The sequence below is a fragment of the Gallus gallus genome, chromosome 3, assembly GCF_016699485.2.
Source record: "Gallus gallus isolate bGalGal1 chromosome 3, bGalGal1.mat.broiler.GRCg7b, whole genome shotgun sequence".
Lineage (NCBI taxonomy): Eukaryota > Metazoa > Chordata > Aves > Galliformes > Phasianidae > Gallus > Gallus gallus.
In genome coordinates, this window is record NC_052534.1 from 75,371,023 (window position 1) to 75,398,988 (window position 27,966).

General features: G+C 41.9%; 2 protein-coding genes across 5 annotated transcripts in view; both read left to right on the top strand.

The window, feature by feature from the left end:
- Nucleotides 1-937: 937 nt before the first annotated feature.
- UBE2J1 (ubiquitin conjugating enzyme E2 J1) lies at nt 938-24,918 on the top strand. Of its 2 annotated transcripts, none has more exons than XM_046938424.1 (8): nt 938-1,712; nt 10,370-10,443; nt 11,357-11,488; nt 12,283-12,367; nt 14,188-14,293; nt 16,197-16,326; nt 20,040-20,171; nt 23,583-24,918. In XM_046938424.1, the coding sequence occupies exons 2-8, from the start codon at nt 10,384-10,386 to the stop codon at nt 23,844-23,846; spliced, it is 909 nt and encodes a 302-aa protein (XP_046794380.1). In that variant the 5' UTR covers nt 938-1,712; nt 10,370-10,383; the 3' UTR covers nt 23,847-24,918. The 2 variants fall into 2 exon arrangements, with proteins under 2 accessions (XP_046794380.1, NP_990094.2); NM_204763.3 differs by having other exon boundaries at nt 938-1,063.
- A 172-nt stretch (nt 24,919-25,090) lies between these two features.
- Nucleotides 25,091-27,966, top strand: part of GABRR2 (gamma-aminobutyric acid type A receptor rho2 subunit) — a 30,072-nt gene continuing 27,196 nt past the window's right edge. For 2 of the 3 annotated variants that reach the window (XM_419839.7, XM_015284702.3), the window contains exon 1: nt 26,060-26,477. In XM_419839.7, the coding sequence (XP_419839.3) occupies nt 26,293-26,477 (185 nt within the window). In that variant the 5' untranslated portion in view covers nt 26,060-26,292. Of the gene's footprint in view, nt 25,972-26,059; nt 26,478-27,966 lie in introns of those variants that run through there. The other variant, XM_040697847.2, reaches the window with a different exon arrangement.

Genomic DNA, 27,966 nt, shown 5'->3' on the forward strand with positions numbered 1-27,966 from the left:
TAAGAATGTGGCCACTTTAATTTGGTATTAATTTCCTTAGTTTTGATTAAAGTGCTATCCCAAATGTATTGTGGCTGTTATCAGGCAGCAGAGAAGCCAGTATTGTAAACACAACCAAAAATTCCTCCAGCATTGTGAAATGGAAAAGGGGATCTGATCTGCTCATCAAGTCAAGCTTCTGCTGGTAATTCTTGCCTAAACCAATGGTCATTGCTGTGTGGCCTTATCTCAGTCTTGTGTGATCCTGAAAAGAAACAAGTATGATGCTACCACATCCTACAGCATCATTAACTGTTTTGGATGAGTTGTCTGTTTGGCAGCGGGGGTGGAAAGCCAATGGTTTTCAAAGCACCCCGCTCTGGCTGTGAGGTCCCCAAGTTCCTTGTGTCATGATTGGCAGCTTGAGATGGAGAGGCATAATGGGGACAGCAAGGCCATGTCCCAGTGGTTGGACTCCTTGCCACAGCCCATTTCCACACCTCTCCCCTTTCCAGGTGCGTGCAGGGTTGCTGCTCCGTAGCACCACCAGCATTTTGCAGGAAAGAAGAGGGAATGCTGCAAAGAGGGAACAGAGAGCAGTCCAGCCCCAGGCCTAGTGGCTTCGGTATGGGGGTCCTGCTCTGGCCCTCCGTTCCACCTGCCAGAACTGAAGTGAGCACGTTCCTCCCAGCCCAGGAGTAGCACGGGCGGCGCTCCGTTCCGAATGCAGCCAAGCCCGTGGCTATGTGAGCGGGTGCCCACGCTATCAGCCTGAGGCTGCCATCGACCTCTTCCTTCTTTCCTAGAGGAATCACGCCCGCGGGCCGCTGCCACAGCGCCGTTGGGCGCAGGCCGCGCGCAGCCAACAGCCACGCAGTCCGGCCCTGCTTGCGGGGCGGCCCGGGGGGCGGTGCCGCTACGGCAGGTGCCTCCCTCCGCCACGTCATGGGAGTTTCCCGAGGCGGAGTGGGCTGAGCTGTGTCGTCTTCCTCCTCGTTTTCCCTCGGCCCCCGCTACCGGAGAACGCCGCGGAGCGAGAGCGTGCCGGCTGCCATGGAGGCCCGCTACAATCTCAAGAGCCCCGGTAGGCCGCAGCAGGCCGCCTTCGAGCCGCGGGCTCGGCGGGCGGGACCGGGAGCGGGACCGGGCTCGGGCTGGGGCGGCCGAGCGCTCGTCCAACAAAGGGCAGAGCTGCGGCCCGGCCTCAGCGCCACGGTGGGGGGGCGAAGGCCGGCAGGGGGGCTCCGCCTGGTGCGGAAGGCAGGGCAAGCCGAGCCGGGCCGGTGCGGCACCGAAGCCGCCGTGGGCGGGAGGAAGCCGGGCGGGTCCGGGCCGTGCTGCTGATGCCGGCTGCGCAGGGCGGGTCGGCCCGCGGTGCTTGGGAGGCACTGGAGCTCTCCTTGAGTGGAGTACAGAGTATCTCGGGTCGCTGCCGTGTGCGTGTCTGTGTGTCCACGCCTTTTTGTACGTTGGAACTGCTGCCTGCTGGTGTGCGAGCGTGGCTGTGCCCGTGCTGCCAGGTGCTGGCTCCTCGGGCCTGCGTGTGGGGAGGGACAGGTGCTGACGTTGGCCGAGTCTGTGCAGTGAGGCTTTTCTGTTAGCTGTTGTGCGGTGTTTTTATGTGCTGCACCTCCATGTGCCTGTATACATGTGTTCGAGGGGTTCTGCAATAAAATTCATGTGTTGCCAGCACTAGGCAGTGTTTTGAGTCCTTAAACGAGGAGTTTCCTCAGGTGAGTCAAGATACATCCTGAGAAACAGCACAGGAAAGGCAGAGGGGGGTTCCCTTGCCAGCAAGGGCCCCGAAGCCAGGTGGGCTCCTTCCTGCAGGGCCATAGTGGGGCAGTGGCCTGTCCGTGGCTGTGTGCCTCTGTGGCTTCTTAAGCAGAGCTTCAGGGACTGTGAGGGCTGGGTGCCCTTCTGGGTCAGTTGTTGCCCTGCCCTGTTGCCCCAGCCCACCTTTGTGCAGCAGGTGTTATCAGCTTCATGTTACTATGATGAATACTGTCCTATTACTAGCATGGGAGGCAGGGAGAAACTTAGCATCGAGATGACTTGTGCTTTGCAAATGCAAATGACAGGCTTGTTCACAAAACATGCCTCGTGTCTATTGCTAAATTATGTTTTCTTTTCTCTCCTTGCTCCTCACACCCAACTTACATAACTGAATAATGAGGAGCACAACGCAAGTGGTGTGCTCGTCATATTTTAAAATACCAGGAAGGCAGATTTGTTTCTTTTCTTTTTTTTAAGTCTCTGATATGCTGCACACGTGTACTTCAAGGGCAGGCAAACATGCTCACTAGTTCAGGTTTGCCACGTCACTGGAAGTAGCGGCGATGATGTACTTTCGGGATCACGGCAAATATTTGTGGTTTCATTTATAGAAGCATTTTTCCACTCTGCTGTTATCAGCTTCTCTTGTTTTCAAGTGAAAATTCTCTTTACTTACTTGATTTTCACCACCTGTGCTGTTCTATTGCAAAACAAACCTCTTTCAGGAAAAATAAGTGACTCATACAGTGGGTCGATACTGCTTCCCCAGATCAAGCATGCTGTATAGCATATGGCTGGTGAAAGTCTGCGAAGATCTGCTTTAAATCACTTATTTCAGAAGCCAATAATACACTAAATCTTCCTATAAAAATGTGATCAGAAGATATTAAATACCAAAAAGAAATTTCAAGTAAATACTGTTTCTTCAACTATTATTACCCATCAGCATGAGTTGATTATTATTACACGCAGCACTGACTCTGCCACTTCTTTCTGCTAAGCAAGTAGATGGGCATATTCAATTAGTTAATATTCCTGTACGTTTTACAAATTTCTTCTGTTGTGTTTAAATGTGCAGTAAACACTGCGTAGTTTTTTTTATAATTGCCATTCAAGTGAAGGCTGAAGACAGAAGTGCATAACGCTCTAATTTTAAGGTGGCTTTGATTAATATAAGTGTACTGAAATGCTTGATAACAAATCCACCACGTTTCCCATTTCCAGTAATGAGAAACATGGGTCGGTATTGGGGCCTTTCCTTTTCAGTGTCTTCATTGATAACCTGGATGAGGACATTTAGTGCACCCTCAGTAAGTTTGCAGATGACACCAAGCTGGCAGGAAGTGTTGAGCTGTCTGGGTGAAGGAAGGCCCTACAGAGGGTTCTGGACAGGTTGGATTGCTGGGCTGGATTGCTGGGCTGAGTAGGATGAAGTTCAACAAGACCAAGAGCTGGGTCCTGTGCTTTGACATCAGCAACCCCAGGCAGTGCTACAGGCTTGGGGCAGAGTGGCTGGAAGGCTGTATAGAAAAAACAGACCTGGGAGTATTGGATGACTCTCGGCTGAACACGAGCCAGCAGTGTGCCCAGGTGTCCAAGGCCAGTGGCATCCTGGGTTGTATCAGAGATAGCATTGCCAGCAGGAACAGGGAAGTGATTGTCCCTCTGTACTCAGCACCGGTGAGGCCACACCTCAAGTACTGTGTTCATTTTTTCTCTCTTCCCTACGAAGAAGGACATCAGGGCCCTGAAGCGTGTTTGGAGAAGGGCAACAAAGCTGTTAGGGCCCTGGAGTACAAGTCTTACAGGGAGCAGCTGAAGGAACTGGGACTGTTTCCTCTGGAGGAGGCTCAGGGGAGGCACTATCGCTCTCTAGAACTACCTGAAGGAAGGTTGTGACAAAGTCGGTGTCAGCCTCTTCTCCTATGTACCTGGCACAAGAGGGAATGGCCTCAAGTTGCACCAGGGGAGATTGAAGTCTAATATTAGGATGAGTTCCCTCTCTGAGAGAGCGATCAGGCGCTGCCCAGGGAGGTGGTGGAGTCACCGTCCCTGGAGGTGTTTAAGAAACATTTAGATGTGTGCTTTGGGACGTGGCTTAGTGGGAAATGTTGGTAACAGGTGGAAGTCTGGACTGGATGATCTTGAAGGTCTTTTCCAACCTTGGTGATTCTGTGATTCTAATATCTGTCCTGTACCAGCACAGGAGGCTCTGCCTGTTGAAATATGCTTCAGGACTTGAGCAAACTCTGGTTCCAGATGCTGACTTCTGTCTGTTCAGTAGTTGTAGAGAGAGCAAATGCTACTTACAAAGATTAGGAAAACTTTGTTCAAAAGTGGTAGTAGACTTTTTCAAAAATTGTTTGCAATTAGAGAAGAATACGTTTCTTTTAACCAAATTTTCTTATTTAAAACCTGTTTTTTTTTGTTGATCTTAAGCCAAATTCTGCTGTAAAGCCGTGATATGAGCTGAAGCTCTTCTGTGATGCTACGTGGGCACTATTTCTGTGAGTAGGTGTTACACTGGACTTGTGATGAGGATCAGCTGGTCTTTCTGGTGCCCTTCATTTTTTTGTGTGCTTTTAAATAGCCCACACTGGGAGTACCATTGCTGCACACCTTTGTCCTGATGCTGAGTAGGGCAATGCCACGGGTGCTTCAGCAACTCCCATTTACCCAGAGTGGTGCGTTGGAAGTGCTGTGGGTCTGGACTTGGCTGGTGCTTCAGACTTCTTTGTATTGCCTCAATAAGGCAAAGCCTTTTAAGCTTTTGCTTCATATTTTTACTTCTGTTCTTGGCACTTCTAAAAGGACAAGCTGCTTTCTGTCTTGAAATTTCAAAATGGATTAGGCGGTGTATATCAGCCTGCTACCATATGGCTGATAAACCGCTCCCGTTAGTAGTAAAGCTCAGCGCACTGAAACACAGACCTCATCCTCTTTGTGCTTTGAAAACATCTCTATTTCTGCCATTTATGACAGCTCCTTGCAGTGAACACTTTACCATTTTTTTTATCTTTATTTTTGCTCTTTTTCCTTAAATACTGTGACCCTCAGCCCGCTGCAAGGTTAGGTGTCAAACCTTACAGCCACTCTCCTGGAGTGACAGGATTCCTTGGCCTCCTATTTCACGTGGGATATTACCAGTCTTAGGAGCAGGTATTAGTGCAGACACATACACAACACTGTGAACAGCTGCTTAGTGACTCACATAGAACCTGCAAACAACAATGGTGGTGTTTGTTTTAATTTGGAGTGAGTTGTTTCCTTTTAGCAGGGCTTCTTACGTAGAAATGTGTTGGTGTGGGACTGAGGGGCTGTGGACAGTAATGGAGTGAGGCATGGAGCACATCCTGCATTTGCATGCTATTGTTGGTGCCTCTGGATCCTGATGCATGGGGAACATAATGTGCCTAGGTGGTGATCCTCTTAGCTGTCATCTTTAATTCATTTACTGCAGGGTGAAGAAACACTTTCCTATGAACTGTACTTTTCTCTGCACTCTGTGCTTCTATGCAAGTAAGGAAGCATTTCATGCCACCAAGCACGCATTAGTTCTTTGTTACTAAGAAACAGTCAGTAGAAAGTAAAGGAAATAGGTTGAATGGATGTTAGAAATTGAGGCAGGCTGAAGATGTTGTTTGGTCTTAGTGTACTCAACAAGCACCTTACGCTTGGTAAGCTTTATCCTACTTTGCGTTAACTGAACAGTTGTTTTGAAATGTAGCTCTCTGTTCTGAGGGATACAGAGTGAATGTGTGTTGCTCCTGAGGGTAAGAAGAAAGAGTAGGCTCAATAAAGCATTCCTATTTCTTTTTTTCCTCTCAGTTCTCAATGCTCTGTATGAGCGCAGGAGTCATGTGGGTCTTGGGAGAGGATGGCAGTGAGGCCCCAAAGTTGGAAAGCAGCTGTTTGGTTTCTGCTTCAGTAACAGATGAAACACCATTTGACAAGAAGTCAAAGCAACTGTCAAACTGAAGTGTAAAATAAAAGCAAGTTTGGAACCTGTGGCTGCCCCAAACAGTTGTTAGAATTCTGCAATCACACGTTTCAGTTCTGTAATTTTTGTTATCTCAAAAGATGCCCCTAGGATGGGAACTTCTCTAGTAGAGAATGTAGCAGAAGCAGATCATGGCGAGTGACATCCTTGTATCTGTTTGCTTTTATTTAGACAGGGAAGTGTGATTAATATAGTATTAGTGAAACTGTTTTGCATAGATTAAGGTGTTTGAAGCAGTACTGAAACTGAATTAGAACGTGGTTAGAGATGACTTTTCAAATGTTTACTTGAGACCAACTTCTTAATTTCCTATTCACTTTGCCCATTCCCCTACTGCTGGAGGAGGTAGGTTTGGTGAGGTGGTCAGCAGTGGTATGGGTTAGTGCTATGAATTGCTTGTACTTTCTAGTTCTGGAGGACTGAAAATATGGACATCTTTGCATGTAACCCAGCTTTGGTCTGATGCAAATATGCTTTTTTTTAATAGTGCTTTTGTTGCTGAGTTTTCAGAGTAAAAGTTTTTAGTCCCATCACAAATAGAAGCAGTAGGGAATGCTTTGGTAAAGAGCGTTAAAGAAACAGCCTGTGGGGCATGTTTTCCACATCGGTGGCTTAAAGACTGGGGCGACTGGAGCCTTCATCTGTCTTCTTGAGATGTGATTTTTAGGTGGATGTGACTGGGACAGTTTCCTTGCAAAAAAGAGTATGCATCTGAGTCCTCTAAGGAGACTTTAAATGTGGTCTCAGTTCAGAATTGAGTGACTGTAAACGGCTGTGTAAATTTCATGAAAATATGGTCAATTTTTGTTGTGAAAAGATGTACAAAAATATAAAGGAATTAAAAAAAAAAAACTGGTTGGTGGCATACTTTAACTCAGAAGTGATAAGAAAAGTGAGGTTAAAAATGAGTAGACAGGAAGAATGCAGAAGTGGGGCACAAAAGCTTCAGCTGTGTGCTGCTTACCTGTAAGTCTGGCAATAGTCTTATTGCTAGAGTAGTTACCACTGGGTACACTATTTCTAGAGTAGATGATGCTGCTCTGCAGAGGGATTATAACTTCTATTTCACGTTACTTTTCTGACCCCTCTCCACCCTGTTTATTGTTTTAATTACTGTGATGGCATATAATTGGTGGGTTTTAAGCTGCCCAGGAAAATCACATCTGCAGTGGAGTGACCCACAGTTACCTGGAGACACTGTGCAGGTCACACACGCTGCTATGTGTTAGGCTCCCTGCGTGTAGTTCTAATAAACCAGTCAATAGAGAGAATAACATGACTTGAAAAAGTACAATTCTCCACGTAATAGAGCAGCAATGAAAGTATTTGATAACTCAACTTGAAAGATTAGGGGGTCTCCAGCTTTAAATGTATTTGTTCTTCAATGTTTTTGATCTTCCTTGAACAGGAGAACAGAAAATGTATGGAATGCAGTGGTTGCTCTTCTGAGGCAGGTGCTGTCACACACGAGCCTGGTCACTTAAGTAGAGATTTGTTTTGCTGATGATGCTGTGGTCACCTTTATGTGTGCAAAATGATTTCCCTTTGCTTGAGAAGGGCTGAGCCTTGCTGTTTCGAGGCTGCGCTGCTGTGGGCTTCACACCATGATCTGAGCCTGCCTCACTGCTGCCCTTGCCCTGGAGCTCTGTGCTGCTGCTTTGTGTGGATGTTAGGGCAGGTCATTAGGAAGCCTGTGGTGATGCATGAGGCTTTTGTTTTCTGAGTGTTAGTCTAGGCTTCCAGTGAGCAAAAGTGTCTCCTTCCTTATGCTGAAATCGGTCTCTTTGCTCTGTTATGGGTTATTTGCATTAATATAACACTCTAGTATATATAACTCTATATATATAACTCTAATCTTGGTCAGCTCAATGGATTGCACCGCATAGTGTTCATTGATAATGGAAAAATGAACTGAAATCCCTCCTTGTTACGTACAGAAGACAAGGCTCTGTCAGGCGAAATACAATTGTTTTATTTTAAGGCTATCTTTATTTTCATGATAGACCTTATTTTTAGAAACCTGTTAATACTTTACTAAGACAAATACCACAGGTGTTCAGATCCCATCACAAGCAATAATATTGATATTTAGGAAGTTGATCATTTACATTTTCTCTGTATAGAGCGTTATTTTGAGCTCCCAGGTGCAGAGTGTTCTCTGGGCACAGTAGCAGGGGGACACAAACAGGACTTCAGGCATGGTCCAAGACAAACTGCAGGATGAATTAAACACAATAAGAAGTAGGATTTAACTAAAACACTTTTTGGATAGAAATAAGCCTACGGGTCATACCTGTGTACATCACACAGGTTTTGCTGGTTAACGGTGGTATTCCTCCCCACAAGAGTTAGTGATACTTCTTGACTTAGTAGCAGTTTGCAGTTCTTCATATTGAATGAATCCAAATTGCTCTCGTTTTTCAGAATTGCCACTGCCAAGCACTCAGGTGACTCAGTGTGATCTTTTTGTGTGTGTGTGTGTGGGTTGAAATGCCATATTTCACATCAAGATTCTTTTAAACCAAGTTTGGATGAGTGTCGTGTACTTGCTGCTAGCAGACTGCAGAAATTACTTTCACTTTTTCCATTGTAGTTTCCTGTAGCCAAAAGGAGGGACTGTTTATGCATTCTGCAGCTGTACTTAATGAAGTCAGGGCTTTTGAAAAACACGAAATCCTATGCTGTCAGGATGAACTCTGTCAGTCAAGCCTGATCTCTGCTACCTGTCAGCTGTTCCTGTCACATATGGAAGTACATACGCTGCTTTTTCTGAAGACATGCTACCTTGTTTAATGAGAACTTCTTACAAGCAATTTATCTCTGAAACAGAAAAGCTAAGCAGTACATTTTGGTGTTTCACGTGCCAAGAGTGGAATAGGATTTTGTGTTCTTTCAGTATGTGATTTGCAGGCTTATATCCGTAGTCTGACTTAGGTTAAAAAAAAAAAATATCTTAAACTTCTTACGTTGAAGTTCTGCCTAACAGGAGCCCAGCTGCTCGTTCTCCATGCCTCGGTTAATTCCTGGTGCAAATGCTTGTGTTCCTGTGCTGCAGGTACGCAGGCTGCTCCTGGTGGGACAGGCCCAAAGTGCTGCTGTGCATGCCCACAGCCCTTCTTTTAGGTACAACTAGGTACAAACTAACTTCAAACAAAGCCATCCATGATAGGCTTTGTTACATTCATTTCTCAGATTTTTCACAGTTCTGCTTGGTAGGATTTGTTCCACTGTGGAATGGGTTACCTCAGGGGCTCTGCGGGGAGTTGCCAATGCTTCCTTATGCAGCAGTGAGTTCCCGTGGAGTATGTTTGCTTTCTGTGCTGGATTAAAAGCAACTGTCCAATTTTGTCCTGCTTATAGTTATCAGGAAGTATAAAGAAGGAAAAGAACTTCTCACTGTAAGTTGAAATGAAAATAGTGGGGAGGTTAGAGTAGCTTCCCTCATAGCACTGTGAAAACAAGTAAAGTCACGGAGTTGGGTGGTGTAAATCCATGAATTATGCTTTGCTCACAGTGTTTTCAAAAGCTGTGGTAAAAGGGAGCTTGGGCAGTATTTTTTCTTTCTGTGTGTTTGGATATAATTACAGGAGTGGGAGAGACATCCATGGTTTGAACTGGCTGTGGCTGATGGAGTAGGGCATCCTGTTGCCATTGTATCTTCTTAAAGGGGTAACTGGTATTCTTAGGGCTTTTGTTTGTTTGTTTTAGTAACAGGAGGTAGTAATGACTTTCTTTTTAACGTTGCATATGAGCTGACGTCCTTCAGTTTCTTGTCTGTGATTCTTGTGTTCAGTCTGCTTTTTGAATTGCCTGGGCCTACTGGGAGTTACTGTGTGATGCTTATGAGAGCACCTGGCTGGGCAAGTACTGAAAACAAAAATTAGTGAAGGGGAATGAAGGAGGTGATGCAGCAAATAGAGATGGTGCTGGCTCTTCTGAAACAGAAGGACGGAGAAAGTAACTGAAGGCTATGCTGAACTTGGAATAGAAGAATACCATTGTGTCCGTGCTTGGTAGGAAGTTTAGATTACAGAGAACTGGGCCAGTTTTTTGACTGGGTGAATGTGTTTTCTGATCTGGTATAAACACAGATCTCCTTGTGCTGCTGGTGTGCTGGCTTCTCTCAAATCTTACTGTGATCTCCTTTGGATTGATTAAGGAACCAGCCACGTAATAATCACAAGAGGTGCCAGGTTAAAGATTTCCAGCAGTCGTTTAAAGATGAATATATACCTCTTCTGGTACAATACTAGGATTGGTAGCCTCTTACATCTTGTCTTTAAAAACTGAAACTCGGTTAATGACAGTTGTTTTTACTCTTAGTCTTTGGTGAAGTTAATGATGCAATACTGCTTTAGTCCTGCTGCTAAGGCTTTCTTTTGAGAAACTTTGTGACCATGCAGCATTTTTCATAACTCTGTGCTGGAATGAGTCATTTTAAAGATTTATTCAGGGTGAGTAATTTATCTTGTTTCTTGGGTTATGAAGAATCTGTGATGTGTTAAAAGTATTAGTTAGCTGAAAGGAGCTCTTTGTGAAGCATTTACGTATGTTTGTGTGCAGTATGTGTTCATTTTTTCTTTATTTTCACGTTTCGTGCTTGCTTTCTTTCAGCTGTCAAACGTTTGATGAAAGAGGCTGCAGAACTGAAGGATCCTACAGATCATTATCATGCACAGCCATTGGAGGTTTGTTTCCCCATGTGCTTGCAGGAGCATGTAATGAGGCTCTGTAGTATATGCTATAAGTCCTCTATATACATTTAAACATGCATATTCAAATAGCAGCAAGCTATTTTAAAGTAAATACAGTTCTTCGGGTGTTTTGGAAATCAAGAGCGGAATTCCATATTTAATAGTACTGTAGACTAAGAATTTTAGTGCAGGTACACAGTAACAGTGTTTTCACATTCCATGTAAGTAATTCTGTCACATGGGTACAATGTGCTTATTCCCCTTTCTCTTCCCTGAGACTATCAAGTTTAATTAAGGTTTTTTACAGTAATCAACAACTTAGTGTTACCACCACTGTTTTCAGCCCAAATCCAGAACATAGCATCATGTGAAGGTTTTGGGTTGCGAGGATAGTGAAATTCTGGTGCTTAGAAGCATAAAAAGAAAAATGTTCTGATTTTGCTGGAATAATCACAAAAAATAAAAGTTAATGTTATGCTCAGTTTGGGGAATTGATTTAACTGCTTACAGAAACGTGTAGCATATTAAACATGCTTGTAGCTGGTAGCATGTTTCTGTTTTGCTACGGACTAGCCTTGGTCTGTACCTCATTTTCTTCTTTCTGAGGTGAAATGTAAGGTTTCATTCATGCTATTACTTGTAATTGAAATGAAAACCTTATTCTACAGTTTGAACAGTGACTCATTGGGAAGTGAACAGTGATATGTGAGAAGAAATGCTGGAAACGTTGACAGTTTCCTTCCTTGGGAAATGTAGCTAGATGAGCAGTCACAGGCATGTGATACCTGTGTGCAGCATTAGTTAGGAGATCTCAGTCACCAAAAGCAAGCTACATTGGACAGCAGTGTTAATAGTAGGAGTTGTCTTGAACACTTTTTTTCTTTTTCCCTTGCTGTGGGCATTTTAGGATAATCTTTTCGAATGGCACTTTACTGTCAGAGGTCCTCCAGATTCAGATTTTGATGGAGGAATTTATCACGGACGAATCGTACTTCCACCTGAATATCCCATGAAACCACCAAGCATTATTCTGCTGACGGTAAGAATATGTACTAGTTTCTCATTTTTTACATGTTCAGTTTTACCTTGGGTACCTGAGAGAGAGGTTCCTGGCGCCTAAGTTAACATCTTTTTTATAAGACAGGGGGCACAGTACAATTAATTGCCAATTTGGTGACAGAAGTCTTTCGAAGTGACTTTGGTATTCTGTAGTTAGATGAAGTTTTGGATATACAAGTGGAAGACTTCCCCAAGACTATTACTAATTGCTTATATGGATGTCTAACCTTTCTGTTGTCTCTGTGGGTCATAGAATAATAATTATGATTAGAAATGACCACTAAAATCAGCTTGTCCAATTGTCAGCCTACCGCCACTGCGTGCAAGGCTAGGCTGGATGGAGCTTTGAGCAACCTGGCCTAGTGGGAAATGTCCCTGCCTATAGCAGGGCGTTGGAACTACATGAACTTACAGGATCTGCATGTCTCTGTTAATGTGTGTAAAGCAGACCTATGGTATGGGTGAAGGGCTGTATTTCTGCGTAATTTCATAGAGCTGTAGATTTTCAGACTCTCCACACGCGTGGATTACAGGAGCAACAGGCAAGCAATCATGTCACACTGGGACGTATGAGGTATTGGTAGGGGTCTCTTTGTGCATGAATGAGTGTAGTTGGCAGACTTCTTTGTTTGGAGAGCTGAATGCCATATTTGTGAGGTTGGTAGTGATACAGTTACCAAGTATTGTTTGCGTCTGGATTTCTGATAATTTTGATAACTTGTTTTCTTTGTACAAATTAACTTCACATTTTATTATATCCTCCTTTCTTTAAAGGCTAATGGCAGGTTTGAGGTGGGGAAGAAAATTTGCTTAAGCATCTCAGGGCATCATCCTGAAACATGGCAGCCTTCATGGAGTAGTAAGTAACAAATTATTTGGAAATCATCTTTACACTGAAAAATCTCACAAAGAATACTACAATACTACTTCACTATTATTTTTCTTGATGCTTGGGCTAATTCATAGTATATGCCAAAACTCCTCTCATGTGCTTCCCTGAATTCTAGGAAACTGGAATTGCTGTACCTCTGGTCTTCACTGAGGAGTGAGCAGAAAAAAACTCCTTCATGGTTTTGCGTGCATTAATTAATTTATTCGTATTGGTTTGTTTGACAAAACCTGACTGAATCACAGGGCAGTGCTGCTACTGTCGGGATTTTATTTATTTACTTATTATGATATTAGGAGAATAAATGGGAATTGCATTGACGCTGCAAATATTAAGCAGAACAGAAAGATTACCTTCCTAGCTCTGAGTAAGAACAGTGAGATGCAATTTCTGCTGCCTGTGTTCTACCCCATGCAAACACACCCGTGTTTTTAACTGTACTTTTTTTCTTTCTTGTCAGGAGCAGCATGTGTGGGACAATGAATAGAGCTCACAGTGGAAAGGGAAACTGATTTTTGAGGGATTAAAAGAATGGGAGAGTTGTAGAAATGTAAAGTTGTGAAAGGGATGCGGGAAGATTTGGTAGCTGTGTTCAATAAACAAGCTGAAAAGATTGAGAAACTGAGGAGTATTGATAAGCTGTTAATGCTTGTGCATCCAAATAAAAATTCTTGGACTTGTTAAGATATTCTTAGCTTTTAAAAATCATTCTTACATAAATATTTTAAATTCCATTATTTCACTTTTTTTTTTCCCTTGGTTTAATCACTAAAATTAGCCTGAGTGTTGATGGAGAGGAGAGTCATCAACTTTTATTCTAATGCTTTACCTCTGAGCACTCCAGAGGAAAGACATGTGATGTAAGCTGAGAATAACTGAACATTTTCCATGCTTTTTTTAAGAACTTTTATTATCTGAAGAGTTTCAGAGTTGGCACAATTCATCCAAGGTGATGTTTCTGTGTGTGTATGTATGTATGTGTAACTTCTGTCTTGCTGAGTACAGGAAATCAGTTTATTCTTTGGATATTAGTTGCATGTTTTAAATAATGTTGATAAGATCTTAAGAATTCAAGTATTGTAAAATCTTTTTTTAAAGAGCACAGGATAGTCTTTGGAATAGCAATACATATAAATACAGGATGTCTTTTGTGATGCTTGTTTCATATGATACTTATTTACCAAATCTTCTGGCAAACTGCTTTGAATTCAGCATGTAAAGCAAAATCGCAGGATAAGTATTCCCAAAAAGAGATTTTTTAGGCAACAGTTCTGTTATGAATTATCTATATTTAAGTTAGCTCCTTACCCAACATGATGACATAAAGGGAACAAACTCTGCAATACACTTCATAAAAGAAAATCACTGAGCTTCTGTCCACTGAATTGCAGAATGTGTGTCTGATAGGAAGTATGCACAAAAAGAAGGATGCCTTATGAAGCTGCATCTTTCTTCCTTCTCATTTATATATCCGTTTTTATTTGAAGCATAAGAGTAAAGTTTGGAACTCTATACTGATGCAGTATTTTTGTGACAGCTTAGCTGTCCTTCTCTGTGTTGGCTGATGGTAAAATAAGATCTTGACTTGCATTATAATGTGAAGTTCAAAAAATGGAAAGTCATGTTCTTTATGAAGAAACAAACAGTGCTGCTTGTATGAAGTTCAGACTGCTCTTCCAGACAAAACAAAAGTTTTATGGGCAGTACTGCAACTCTTCTTACTCATTGCAGGGTTAGATGAAGTAGCCATTATTTCTGCAACTTTATTTCTGTCTGTTTTTCTATTTTAGTAAGAACGGCTTTACTGGCAATTATTGGATTTATGCCAACCAAAGGTGAAGGAGCAATAGGATCTCTGGATTATACACCAGAAGAAAGAAGAGCTCTTGCGAAGAAGTACGTATTAACTTTGTTACTGTGGATGAATACACATATACTGTCTTTTTTGAGTAAAGCATTGAGCAGTAAATGGTGTAAGTCAGAAGACTGTTCTCTGGCACTTATTTTACATTTAAATAACAAAACAAACAAACAAAACCAAAACAGTGGAATATTCTGTGCTTTACATCTTTTTCTTTTCCCGAATATTGTGCAAGTTGAGGACTTAGGGGTGAACAAATTATTTGGGGAGGGCTGTGTTCCTGCCAACGTTGTATGGTCAAATTAGAAGTTCATCTTTAATTTGTTCGGTAGAGATGCGAGTAACATTGTCATACAGTGGTAATCATACTGCATAAGGAAAATTAATGTGATGGAGTAAGTGTGAGTAATAGAGAAAACAAACAACAAGGCCTCTTTTCCCTCAGGAACATAATAAATAGCAACAACAAAATCTGAAGTAATGGCTTCTGAATAATTTTAGGAAATTAACTTAAAATTATATTTGGGATTTTAATGAAATTATTAGCTTGGTAGGTAGGGGAAGAGCAGCGGATGTTGTTTATCTCTACTTTAACATGGCTTTTAGTACTGTCTTCCTTTTAACATCCTTATAGAGAAACATTGTGAAACATAGCCTAGGTAAGTGTGTAGTGAGTTGGACTGAGAACTGGCTGAGCAGCCTGGCTCAGATGTCTGGTCAGGGGTATTGAGTCCAGCTGGAGGCCAGTCGCTTGCTACTGGTGTACCCCAGGGGTTGATGGTGGGACCAGAGATATTCAACATCATTGATGACTTGTATGGTGGGACATAGTGTGCCCTTGGCAAGTTTACAGGTTATTAAGAACTGGGAAGAGCTTCTGAAATGCCAAAGGGTTGTGCTGCCATCCAGAGGGACCTGGACAGGCTGATAAAATGGGCTGAGAGAAATCTCAAGAAATTCAGCAAACAGAAATGCGAAGTCCTGCTCTTGGGGAGGAATAATGCCAGTATCACCTGGGGGCCGACCAGCAGGAATGTAGGTTGGCAGGAAAAGAAATGGGGGTCATGGTGACTCTAAGTTAGCTGTGAGACAGCAATGCACCTTTGCATCAAAGAAGACCAACAGCCTCCTGGGCCATTAGGAATGGCATTACCAGCACGTGGAGAGAAAGGTGGTCTTCTCTACTCTGTTAGTGAGCTTTATCTGCATATTGGATCTGGGTTGGGGCTGTGTCTAATTCAGGATACAATGTAGATAGGAATTACTGAGGGGAGTCTAGCTAAACTAAATGATCACCTAAAAAAAAGAGGCCTAGTGCCCCTTTTTTTTATTTTAACAGACAGATGTGAGTTTGCTGTGTCTGTACTCTGGGCTAATCAGAAGCTTGCAGCATGGCACTGTGTTAAAGCTAATAAACCCTGCAGAGAGGTAGGATTTATTGAGTTGATCTGGATAGTTTGTTAACAAGGCTGTTTGGTCAGCTTGAAGAATTGCCTTCAGTATGCCCTATAGACAAATTCTGTGTGCAAGAGTAAAGGTAATGCTTTAGCAGAAACTTTTGGATTTGAGGTACAAGCTCCTGAGACCCATTTAATTTTTGTAATAGTTAACTGTTTACAATTCACACTTTTTATTTGCTTTGGACATTAAACTAGTTTTAATGTCTTTACAAATTATTAATCTAGTAATAGATAATAGCAATATATAGGCAAGTTCATGTTTTCCTAAATGATAAAGAGAATATGTAGTATAGATTATATTCAATATTTTTCAAGGTAATGCACTTTATGGGGGACGAGGGGATGGGAAAGATGCTTTTAAAGCTATTTGTCTTGAAACTGCGTCTCTACATGGACTGCTTTGCAAATACTTTGCTTAGCCAAGCATAAAGAACGTTATGAGAACGTGTCATTCTGAGCTCTGTCATTTTGTGGCCAGGTCACAAGACTTCTGTTGTGAAATGTGTGGCACATCCATGAAGACAGCCCTCTTACCACTAACGTCAGGAAGTGGTTCAAGCCAGGCAGACAAGGAGGCTAAAGAACTTGCCAGACAAATTAGCTTCAAGGTGTAGTAACTGTTTAAACATTTTTTTTTTTTGGTCTGCTGTACAGAACTTGGGGGGGAAAAAAAAGTAAATTATGGAAAACAATCATTTCATAAACCTTCATAAATTACTACATGGAAACTTGTTCTTTTAGGACAGACTGAAGGAGAAAAATGGGAATGGATCTCTGGAAATGTGACGGTTAATAAACTGCTCATCTCATGTACTGATCAATTAGTAATAATTTCAGTGATAGCTACTCTGGTAAAAACTGCATATATTGCTTTCAGTTCTGTGCTTTCACTAATAATGTGATTAAATTCTCCACATTTTGTCAGAAATGTGCTAGGAAAATTTGGGCAAAGCTAATCTAAGTTGTTTTTCTCTTTGATTTTTTTCTTTTCTTTTGGCTTATGGAAGGAATAAAACATATTCTTACTGAAAAATGGTTGCAAATGCTTTTGAACTACTCTGCAGCTGAAGATACTGAAAGTTGAACTCTGGTATGAAAGTTGCTCTTACCCCAAAATGTGTTCTCTAGCTTGTGTTTTGGTGAAAGTAGGGTTTGTTTAGCAAAATCTGTGCCTTAGGAAATTGCATGTCTTGCATGTACAATATTTTTTTCATTGGGTTTTGCACAAAACTCTGTATTCTTCCACTAAGGAGGGGTGCTGTGTGTGAATGCAGGGATCAGCAGTGAAATATAATGTGCCAGTGTGGCAGTGGTATAGAATGCATCCTTACTCAGGGAAGGAGTGCTAGCATGTCCTCTGATAGAACCTGTTTTTTTCCTAACACTGTCCGAAAGACTGTGGGTTTTTTGTGTGCTATGAGAGTGAAGATTGCCTCCTACTGAGCATCACTGCCAGTTTTGCAAGACAGGTGCATTCCTTTGTTACCTCACGCCTACACGTGTTAATATGTCTGTGTGTAATGCTTATGATTAAGAGCTCATCCAAATATTGTTGAGGATGAGGAAGTACAGACATAAAATTTTAAAGCTGAGCTACCCAGAAAAGCAATTTAGATTCATTGCTCATCTTCTTTACAGTGTATAAGCTTTAAGAAGCGTGAGTTTAGTTTTTTAAGCACTGCTGGTCTTTATTGCAGAAATATTTAAAGATTTAAGGATGTCAGGCTGTAAAGACCATTGATGCATTCTGTGTATCCATGCATTTAACTCAATTTCTGAAGGGGAAAAAACACTAAAGGAATAAGTGGACATGATTCAGGTTTTAACATTCTCTTTACAGTCTTCTAGTCTGTTTTGTTTTAATGCAACGTAAATTGGCTCTCTTCTGTGGGTGCTCTTCAACTCCCTTTCTCAAATTGCTTTTTTTTGTTTCCTACACCTCTGCTGTGCTTGGCTTTGTTATCATTCATGTCATGTTAGACTGAGACGTACAATTTGTGTGATTGTAGCAAAATAGTATGAATTACTAGCAGGGAAATACAGAAGTTTTTAATAATTTGAGTCTATTTCATGTCAACTTATGGGATAGGATTTCTCACTAAATAGCCAATTGGATGTGTAATTTGGGTGAGCTTCTCTGCTAGTAAAAAATATAAGCAATATCTACATTATCCTTATAGAAGAGATTCCCTAACTCTTTCTAGATCCGACGATTATAAGGAATTCTTTCATACCAGCCTGGAGCAAAATGATAACTTTTTTAAATACTCATGTTTGGTCTTGAGAAAGGAGTATGAAATTCAAGAGGAAAAGGTGTTTCCTTAATCTGCCTGCTTCTTTGGGCTTCCATGTTTGATAGAGAACTACAGTTTTTATCAGAATAACATTGACTTGCAAATCTTGTGCATTTTAGATGTTATATTCCATAAATTCCATTCCACTTAACAGTTATGTGACTAATAGTATATGCATTTATTCTCTAAAACAATACGGTGTATCCATGTGTTGCCATTATAGGGCATGTCATGCAGTAAAATTAGTTCTCCATTCACTTTCATTATAGTGTTTAAATTTATTCATCTTTCTATGAGATCTCTAGATTTTCCAGGAGCAAAGGTAAGTCCTGGAGAAAAGAGAGACTAGGCTGGAAAAAGATGTTAATTTGGTATACTTTTGAGTACTTTTGTTTTTAAATTAATGACTCCAGTCTAGTATGCTAGCCTTAGTACTTTAATAAACTAAAGTAAATCAGATGCATGCTAAAGAAGTAGAAAAGTAGTGGTCACAAGCTTGAGGAAAGGAAGTACCAACTGAATGTGTGTGTATGGGGGGGAGGGGATAAAAAAAGTTCACCATGCAGACTGTAAAGCACCAGAGTACCATTCTCAGACAAACTGTATCACCTCCAGCTTTGGAGAGGCTTGAAATGTGAGTGGACACAACCCTACTTTGAGGAGGGAGTTGGATCCAGTGATGTCTAGAAGTCCCTTCCAGCCTAAATTATTCCATGATTCTGTGTTGATTTGTTTCTGATCCGCATTTGAGTCATAAATTGTGCTATCCTAACTATCCTAATATTAGAGTCCATAGTAGTCAAGTGTAAAAAGAAGTCAGTATTATCATTGTCAGATTATAAGTATTTTTAAATCTTAAAATCATCTTCAGATCATTTCAGTGGCAATGGTATTTCAGGAAAATCAGAAAATTAAGTGTCAAGAAAGAGGGACTTCAATTTCCCCACACAAAATAGCAATGTGGAAGAATATTATTTTGTGATCTTTTTAGCTTGTTACCTCCATGACTGGTTGATTTCTAACGTTTGTATTTCCTGCTACCTTTACTTTTATCTCCACTTGAAGTCAGGTACCAATCCTTAAATTTGGTACTGTATTCTCTGGAATAAGTTGAGATTCTGATACAAGTTTTGGGAGATGTAATGTTACACTCTGCAGGGAGAGAGACTTGCTCACAGAGGGGGAAAAAAAAGATGATCTGGTCCCGACCTCTTGATTTTATTTTTATTTCTTTTTAAATTTGGATATGTATATGCTGGGAAATGTTTCAGTTCAGGAGTATGATGTGTCCCTTTCCATCCCCAGTGGATTATTGCAAACGTACTGTTTTAATAGGAGGCTTATTAATGATCCTCTATATGTTCCTACAGATCTATCAGGATCTCAAATTTCCAAAAGTGTGAAACATTAATTCTGGAAAATTATGCTTATTAGACATTTTATATGTGTATATAATGCAGTAATACAAGGATATGTACAGCTACTTTAATTCTTGAACTGAGACTTATTGAAAACTTATTGCCTGATGCAGGGTAGCACCCCACACATGCATGCTTTCTGTCGTTGAGGCAATCTTAATATTCAAACCACTACAGCAAACTTAACAAGGCACTCACTTGAGGCAAATTAGCCCTGCTGAGACACAGGCTGTGTTAGTTCTCTGTGACAGCACAGTCAGCACTTGCTTAAGCATCATGAGGAAGAGAATTTTTGTAAAGATGGTGTTATTTCTGGCATAATCTTTTGAAGAATTTTCTTTTCTATTCTGATCACATGTTGTTTTTTTAATGTTATACCTATTATTATGCATAAAGAAATAGAACTAAGAAAATATAAAATAAAACTGGGATATTGTGTAAACTGGTGTTTATTATCTGTAGTCTTATTTCATAAGAGTTAGATTTTCATCAACCTGTTGATGTGTTAAAATGCAGTTGGCATCATTCTTGGAATGAATTTCCAAAAAAATTTAAGTCTTTTTGCAACTTTGATCTCTTCTCTGAAGCGTGTGTATGTATTCCTTGCAGGCAGAAGTCCATTCGTCCAGGAAGTCAGAAGCGGAACCTTCAAACTCAGCAGGACTGAACTGCTCTGCTACTTCACCTGAGCCCCAGCAGGATGGTGCAACTCAAGCGTTCCGGGGTCCAGCGAGTGCAATGGTAAGGTCCATGTCTGAGCTTTATTAGGGCAAGTATGTGCATAGTCTGTGAAATCTGCACTACTGAACTAATAGGAGGCTTCATTACCAGTATGCAATCCATATATTTCTTGCAGTCTTTTTTTCCAGTAGTTTGATAAATACTTAAGGTTGCACTTCATTAAAGTGTTATGTCTTAGGTACTATTTACCATCTGCAGAATTATAGAATCATAGAATGGCCTGGGTTGAAAAGGACCACAATATCATCTAGTTCCAATCTCCCTGCTATAGGCTACACCTCCCACTAGACCAGGTTGCTCAAAGCCCCATCCAGCCTGGCCTTGAATGCTCCCAGGGAGGGGGCACCCACAGTCTTGCTGGACAGCCTGTTGCAGTGTCTCACCACTCTCACAGTAAATAATTTCTTCCTAATATCTGGTCTAAACCTATGCTCTTCCAGTTTAAAACTGTTTCCCCTTGTCCTATTGTCGCTACCTGCCCTTACAAAAAGTCCCTCCTCAGCTTTCCTGTAGGCCCCCTTCAGGTATGGGAAGGCTGCTGTAAGGCTCCCCCTGGAGCCTTCTCTATGCTGAAGAGCCTCAGTTCCCTCAGCCTGTCCTCGTAGGGGAAGTACTCCAGCCCTCTGATCTTTGTGGCCCTCCTCTGGACCTGCTCCAATAGCTTGATGTATCACAGATTTTTTTTCAGTTGTGTTCTTAGTGAAAGGCAAAAAATGTTGCAGTGGTAATTTGTAGCTTTTAATCGACTAAAATATTCTTACATTTGAAGTAAACTATATGACATTTACATCTTCATATGGCTAGGTATAGAGCTTACATAATAGTTTCAGAAGTGACCGAGGCCTGGTAGTGGGCCAAGGCAGCTGCTGTTATGACTCTGGCAAATGCAATCTAAAGTCACTGATAAATTGCAGACAAATCCCAGCTAAGCTGTGTTTTTTAGAGAGGATGGGGCTGCAGATTGGTTAAAAAAACTATAACACGTCAAAGAACGTCAGACCATCTGTTGCATGTTTGCAACATATTTTCAAGCTATGTAGAAATATAAACATGCTAATAACATATGTTTTTTCCACAAGAAGGATTTTTCCAGACTGTTCAGAATTTAATAAACCATTTTGTTTTATTCTTCTCAGTACAAATCCTGGCTTATATAGTAGAACTGGCCAAAATAGCAAGGCACTGGTAGCATTTTCTTGGGGGGAGAGGGGATGGGGAAGGAAACTTCAGACAAAATTGATTTATTTTTTTTTTAATTACTCTTATTTCTGAGAACTCAGTCAGTTATGCTGTCTTAATTGTCATTTACTAACTTAATTTACAGCAGAAGAGTCCCACGTGGAACAAATGTTTTAAACATAATAAGAATGTATTTAAAAAATGTTTATATGTCATAGACAGTAAACAAACAAAGTGAATTCATGTGTTAAGGGATCAGAACATCACTGTCTAATGGGTATTAATTTGATTTTGAGAAAATACCTATATTTGTGAGCTGCTAGTTCTTGGACATTAGGAATTTTCTGGAGCCATTTTCATAGAATCATAGAATGGCCTGGGTTGAAAAGGACCACAAAGATCATCTAGTTTCAACCCCGCTGCTATGTGCAGGGTCGCCATTTTCCACTCCAAAACTAATAGAAATCTTCTCAAAGCACGCATGGGCTGGAGAGACCACCTCCTGTAGCAGTGGGCACCTAAATGTTGGTACCTGTGCTCTCATCGTAATATGTGGGACTTGTTATTGGAGGCTGGAGAGCCATGCAGAGACTGGTAGGCCATACTGCCCTTCTATCCTCTGGTTGCTCTGGCTAGTCCTATGGACTGTTATGGGAGTATGAAGTTGAATCCATGTTAATACACTAAATGCAGGTGGACAGAGGTGTGGTAAGATGTCCCACCTCAGTGCATACAGTTAATAAATAAAATTGATAAGAATTATAATGTGACAGGCTAAAAATTGACTATAGCATTTTTTATAGCTTAGGAGGATATTAAACCTCACTTGTTATTAAGCAGTGTGCTGTGGTAGTGTCCAGTACTAAAATACTGGCTGGATGAAAAGTAGGAGTGATGAAATAGTAGTTGAATATTAGTTGACTTCAGTTGCACTGGGAGAGCAGTTTCTGTGGGAAGAGGAAGCTACGTACTGATACAGGAGATTTATAGAAGCATTTTCCTTTTGCTTCCGTGTGATTTCACTTCTTTGAATTGGACTATTCCTTGTTTCAACCCATAGCATTGGATTTTGTTTGGTTTTTTTTTAATCATATTTTCTCCTCCTCCCTTCCTGAGAAGGGAAGAGGAAGAGAACAGTGTGGTGGAGCTGAACTGCCTAGCCAGTGTTAAACCACCAAGCTGCTTGGGATATTCTAGGCTGTCTCTGCTGATAAAGACCCCAGGTGGAAATACATCTATTCTAAAAGATTTTTCTTTGGAGCATCCCAGGCTGCTTGCTTGCTTGGGCAGGAAATGTGCATAACCAGGCAAGCTGTCAAATGTGTCAGGTAGTTGCACTGGACTGAAAACATCCGTTTCAGGCCTACCTTTTTGTTTTAATGCTTAAACACTTTGACAAGGCTCAATTTTAAATTCCAGTGTCTCTGTCGCTGTTCTTTATAATGTAACACTGCAAGTTTGATCCTTTCAACACTAGAAGCAGGACTGGGATAGTGGAATGGCAAATCCCATGGCTTCAGACCTACAAAGTGAGAAATGGATTGGGTTTAGGATGATGCCCTCCTGAGCGAAGCAGCAGCTGCTGTAGCTCGTTTTTCACTGGAAGTAGCGGCAGCCAAACCCGTGACCAGCAGAGGGCAATAGCTGTGTGTGTGCATAGGTACAGTACTGGGAACTTGTGCAGGAATCAGCTGGGCATTTGGTTTCCAGGGATTTGGTTTTGTCTTTGGCTTTTCCAGCGATGTTTATGATGATGAGAGCAGAATTTTGGACCCAACTGACCACCGGAAGCAGTGCAGCAGTGCTTAATCGCAGCCCTTTGTACTTTTCTTCTTTTCCTGCTGTTCCTAACTTGTTTCTCCATCAGTATAGGTGCCTTAAAGATCCTAAGACTTAACTGCCTCATGGATTACTAAAGATTCCTTGAACGGCAGGGAGTTGAGCAGATCATAGGCAAAGGTACTTGAAGTATCTCGGTTTGAAACTAAGCTAGATCTCAAATATTATTTGGCAGGCTTTCTTCAGAAACTTCATGTCCTTAAAACTGCTTGAAATAGATTTCTCAAGGTGGTGTAAGGACAACCTGGTTGTGCATAACAACGTAATAAGTACCGGTAGCATTTTTATCACTATTAAGAGTTATCTGAAGAGGCCATTCTGGTTCTAAAGATTGTCTTTGTTCCCAGCTTTGCACACTGCCTTGCCTGACGGCTCTTCACGTTTCTCTTTCAGTCGGAAGCTCAGCCCAGCAGCACAGCACCTGGTCAGGAGCGTGCCCCATCCGTGCCCACAAACACATCCCTGAGTCCCCGGCAGCGTCGTGCCCAGCAGCACAGCCAGAGATGGGCTCCGGCTTCAACTGACTTTAATCGGGTGCAGCAGCCCAGGGCCAACCCCAACCACACTGGATCCACCGTTCTGATCGTCCTTCTGACCTTTGCGCTAGCGGCTCTTATATTTCGGAGAATATGCTTGGCTAATGAGTATATATTTTGAGTTATAAGGTCGTTTCTATTGTAAGAGCAGTGATTTGGATGCTCCACTGAACATTCTGTATTGCGTTTGACATGACAACTGTTTACAAAGATTACTTTTGTATGTACGCTTACGTCCTTACGAATGTTAATGTAGCTGCAGATACATTACTTGTAAGAGAAGCCAAGCTGGAACGTCTGACTGCAAGAAGTGTTAACTCGGTGCCCAACAGGTTGTTGGAGAGAGTGTGGTGAAGCATTGAGACTAAGGGATGTGTGAGGGGGGTGGTACAGTAATTTATTAATTAGAAAAAGGCAGTTTTAATAAGTGGCTGATTCACTTTTTTTTAACGGGCCGTAAATGCAGTTAATGACCCCATGTATCTCAGCATAAGAGCTATGAAGACAAAATTATAAAAGGAATCAGTACAATGTGTTGGGGCCCAGTGAGCCCTTATTTTAGAGGGGATACGGCTTCGTAACAACTTTTATTTCCTGTGACACATTTCTAGAGAGCAGAACACAGACAAATTGGTTGAGATTCTCCTTGGTGTGTGTGAAGGGGGGAAAGGAGTGGGGCAGGAAAGAAGGGGCCAGAAAACTATCCGTGTTATTTTGTTTCTTATTTGTTCGGAGGTAAGATTGGATAATCTTGTGCAAGGTTTGAATGTCCTCTTCTAATGCTCTCAACTGTATATCTTGCTTTTTTAAAATTTGAAGGTTAATGTAAAACATGTCTATTCTTGCAATAGTTATAAATATGTAATATAATTATTTACCCAGAGTTATTGTCTTTTAATTATACCAGAAGTATACATAGTGCATTAAGCCAAATGTTTCACTTGTGGTTTTATTTCCTAAAGAAAACTTTAAACCTTATTGTACTTAAGCTCTCATATATATGAATGTGCTTAAGAGAACTATTTATTAAAACTTGGTAGTAACAAACTGTTTCAAGCCAGTCCTCGGTTATGTTTTAAGTATCTCAGAGCTTTTTATTTGTTTTGTTTTGGTGGTTTGCGGTCTGAAATCAATATTGGACCCAGAGGTTTTCTGTATTGTTATTTTATTAAAAATAAATAACTGGTAAGATACTCATGAATGCTGTGAAATCATATGTTCGGGCAATAGACAGAAGTTGGTAAGGTTTGAGACGTTTTGTCTGTGGAATCTTTAGGCATTGCAGTGAAGTAGAAGAAAGCAATTGGTGGGATAATTTTCCACCCGTGTTATTGGTTTTGTTGTTGTCAAATAGCAGTGACTTCAGCTAGATTTTCATCCCGCTTCTAGGCAAGAACTTATCAAGCTACCTACAGCTCTCCTAAATTTTGTGAAGTACGGTATGTGGCAGTGGTTTGAAACATTCATGTAACGATAACCTCTGAAAGAAATAAAGCCCGTTCTATGTCTATGGGGGCCATTGGCATCTGATTATTTTTAGACAGCAGAACAAATCTTTATAGCATTGTTGATGCTCTTGCTTGCAGAACAGAGATGAAAGGAGACTACATACTTGATTAAACAGATCACATTCCGCTGCAGAAGAGTTTGGTGTCCTCTACGAAGTGATGTGTTTATGTATTTTTTCCTCTCTGTATATTTATTCTGTTAGAAGTGTTGACAATAATTTGCAGGTCCCGTAGTCTCTAAAAGTGATATTCCTGGTTGGTGTGGTGTTTGGATACCTGCTCTGTATTGCAGGCTGTACTCACAGGAGAGCAGTGAGACGTCTGACCCTCAGGAGTGCGGTGTTGGTTTCTGGCCTTCCTGCTTTGCTCTCAGTGTATGTTTCTGTTTCTAGAGCCACGCTGCTGTGCCAGCACGCTTGTTGTTGTTTAGCAAAATAAACAGGGATGTTTATTCACTGGCACATAAACCAACTAGCTATTGATTTATGTGCCAAGCCTGCCGTGCATGCAGATAACTGGGGGGTGGGGGAGGGGGAAGGGAGCTGTGTTTTTAATTTTTATCTGAAATTTAACAGTAAAGAAAACGATTTTCTGTGGAAATAGCTTATCTTTTCTCTTCAACAGCACGGAGAGCCTGAACCTGGGGGGGAAATCAGCCATCAAAGTGCGTGCACTGTTGTGAAATGTCCTTAGCAGAACGTGGCAGCGGAGGCAGTGCCCGGTTGGAAAAGACACCTTGTGAGTAAACAGAAAATCTGAGAGGCTGATGAGAAGGGACAGCCCAGTTTTCCACAGCCTGGCAGGAGGCCAGACCTGCCCTGAGATTAGGGGATTGAGCAAAAAGCCGGCGTGCCGAACTGCCGTTTTTATATAATGGCTTTAGCAAACATCCTCTAGGACCCAGTGGAAATGCTCGCTGAAGCAAACTTGGGGATTAATGGCCAATCATTGAGCGTGGTGAGGGAACGGCTCCCAGGGAGAAGCCTCTGAGAGCCTGTCTGGAACAGGGCAGCGGGAGATCCTGCTGCTATCGTGCAGCGCTGGCGTTGGGGTGCTCCGATGCTCAGAGCTGGGGGCAGCTGTGCTGTGGGGGGATACGGCCGTGCAGTGTGTCCAGCCGGGCCCGGCAGGATGCCTCACTTTGCAAAACTGCTGCTGTTAATCTTCTGCTTGGTGCTGCTCGTGGAAAGCAGGAAGCACAGGAGGAGGAGGTGGACGAGCCAGCTGGAGCTGCAGAAGGCTGGGTAAGGGGGACGAGAGCGTGCGTGTTCCTTAAAGCCTGCCCTGTCTGTGTTTGTGCATGTTGTGAGAACACCTTTACAAATGACATGATACAAACAGTCTTTGTGACCATTCATTTCTAACCGTATACGGACAGGGTCAGTGAGGCAAGGTTTGCATCCAGCTTGGCAACTTCTGCACGCTCCGTGGTAAAGCTGTCCATAGGTGTGCACTTGAGCAGCCGAACTGGGGGGAGACCCTGCAATAAAGCACGGTGCCCAAACCCATGCGTTCTGCCAGCGTCGGGCAGCAGAGGCATTTCAGCAGTGGGCTGCGTGCCATCTGCTGTTGTGCCCCTGCTGCTTTGTTCCCTCAGCGTGCGGTGGTGGTGGTGCCTAACAACCAGAGGAGTTGTTATCAATGCCACGCATGCAAACCACGTAGTTACCCAGCAGTGGTAAAATTAGAGATGTGTTTTGAAGAATGATGTGGGAACGTTTTAAAAATACTTCAGTGTCAAGCAAATGCATGCAGAGGGGTTAAAGGTCTTAGTAAACTTTATTAGATTTGCTGTTAGTGAGATTTGAGCGGAGGTTTACATTAGAAAAGATAATCTTCCAAACCTGCTGCACAGCCCGAGGGATGTTATCCTTTTTGTAGTTATGTCATCCAGGGGCAATTATATCTGTCAAGGCCGTTTGTTGTTCTGAGGGCTCAAAGACAAAATGGGGTTAATCCGTCTTATTAAATGGCTCCTCTTGGGCTGTAAACCCTTATCTTTTGGTTTTCTTTTTTCTTTTTTTATTTTTTTTCGTACAGTACTTAAGTTGTCGTTTTAGAGGGTGTTGATACGTGCGTGTTTTAGCGAGATGTGTTGTGGTACAATTGAAAGCAGAGCGTCCCTGATGTTCAGAGCTGTAGAGCGCTTCCTGAACAATACGGTGTTCTGTGCTTTTAGCAGCATACGGTGTAGAACAGGTTGCCCAAGGAGGCTGTGGATGCCCCATCCCTGGAGGCACTTGAGGCCAGGCTGGATGTGGCTCTGGGCAGCCTGGTCTGGTGGTTGGCAACACTGCACATAGCAGGGGGGTTGAAACTCAATGATCATTGTGGTCCTTTTCAACCCAGGCTATTCTGTGATTCTATGATTTGGAAACATCAAATGCAAATGACATCTTACAGACAGAATTCTGCAATATTCCAAGGAAAAAAAAAAAATGGAGCAATGACATTTATACCTTAAATGTCAACTTACATAGGAAAAAAAAATGAAGTTGTGTCTAAACCAGCAAAGAGCCATGCTGGTTTTTGAACTGTGTAAGAGAAATGAGGCCAGCATCCTTTTCTAGCAGCTGCACTGTGTCTTCTGTTTATCATTTCTCAGGAATATAGCAGACTTATTTTACAGGGAATGACTTAGGCAAGAAAACTGATTCCCTTGGTTTGGGAAATGTTGGGAACCTACACTTGAAGTTTGATATTCTGTGCCTCTTAATGTCGACACGTCAACTT

What these genes read in the sequence shown, in the direction of transcription:
- UBE2J1 (NM_204763.3), top strand. Translation starts at nt 1,033, where the DNA reads ATGGAGGCCCGCTACAATCTCAAGAGCCCCG. An exon ending in ATCATGCACAGCCATTGGAG is followed by an intron (nt 10,444 to 11,356) that starts GTTTGTTTCCCC and finishes TGGGCATTTTAG; the next exon opens with GATAATCTTTTCGAATGGCA. An exon ending in GGGGTCCAGCGAGTGCAATG is followed by an intron (nt 20,172 to 23,582) that starts GTAAGGTCCATG and finishes TTTCTCTTTCAG; the next exon opens with TCGGAAGCTCAGCCCAGCAG.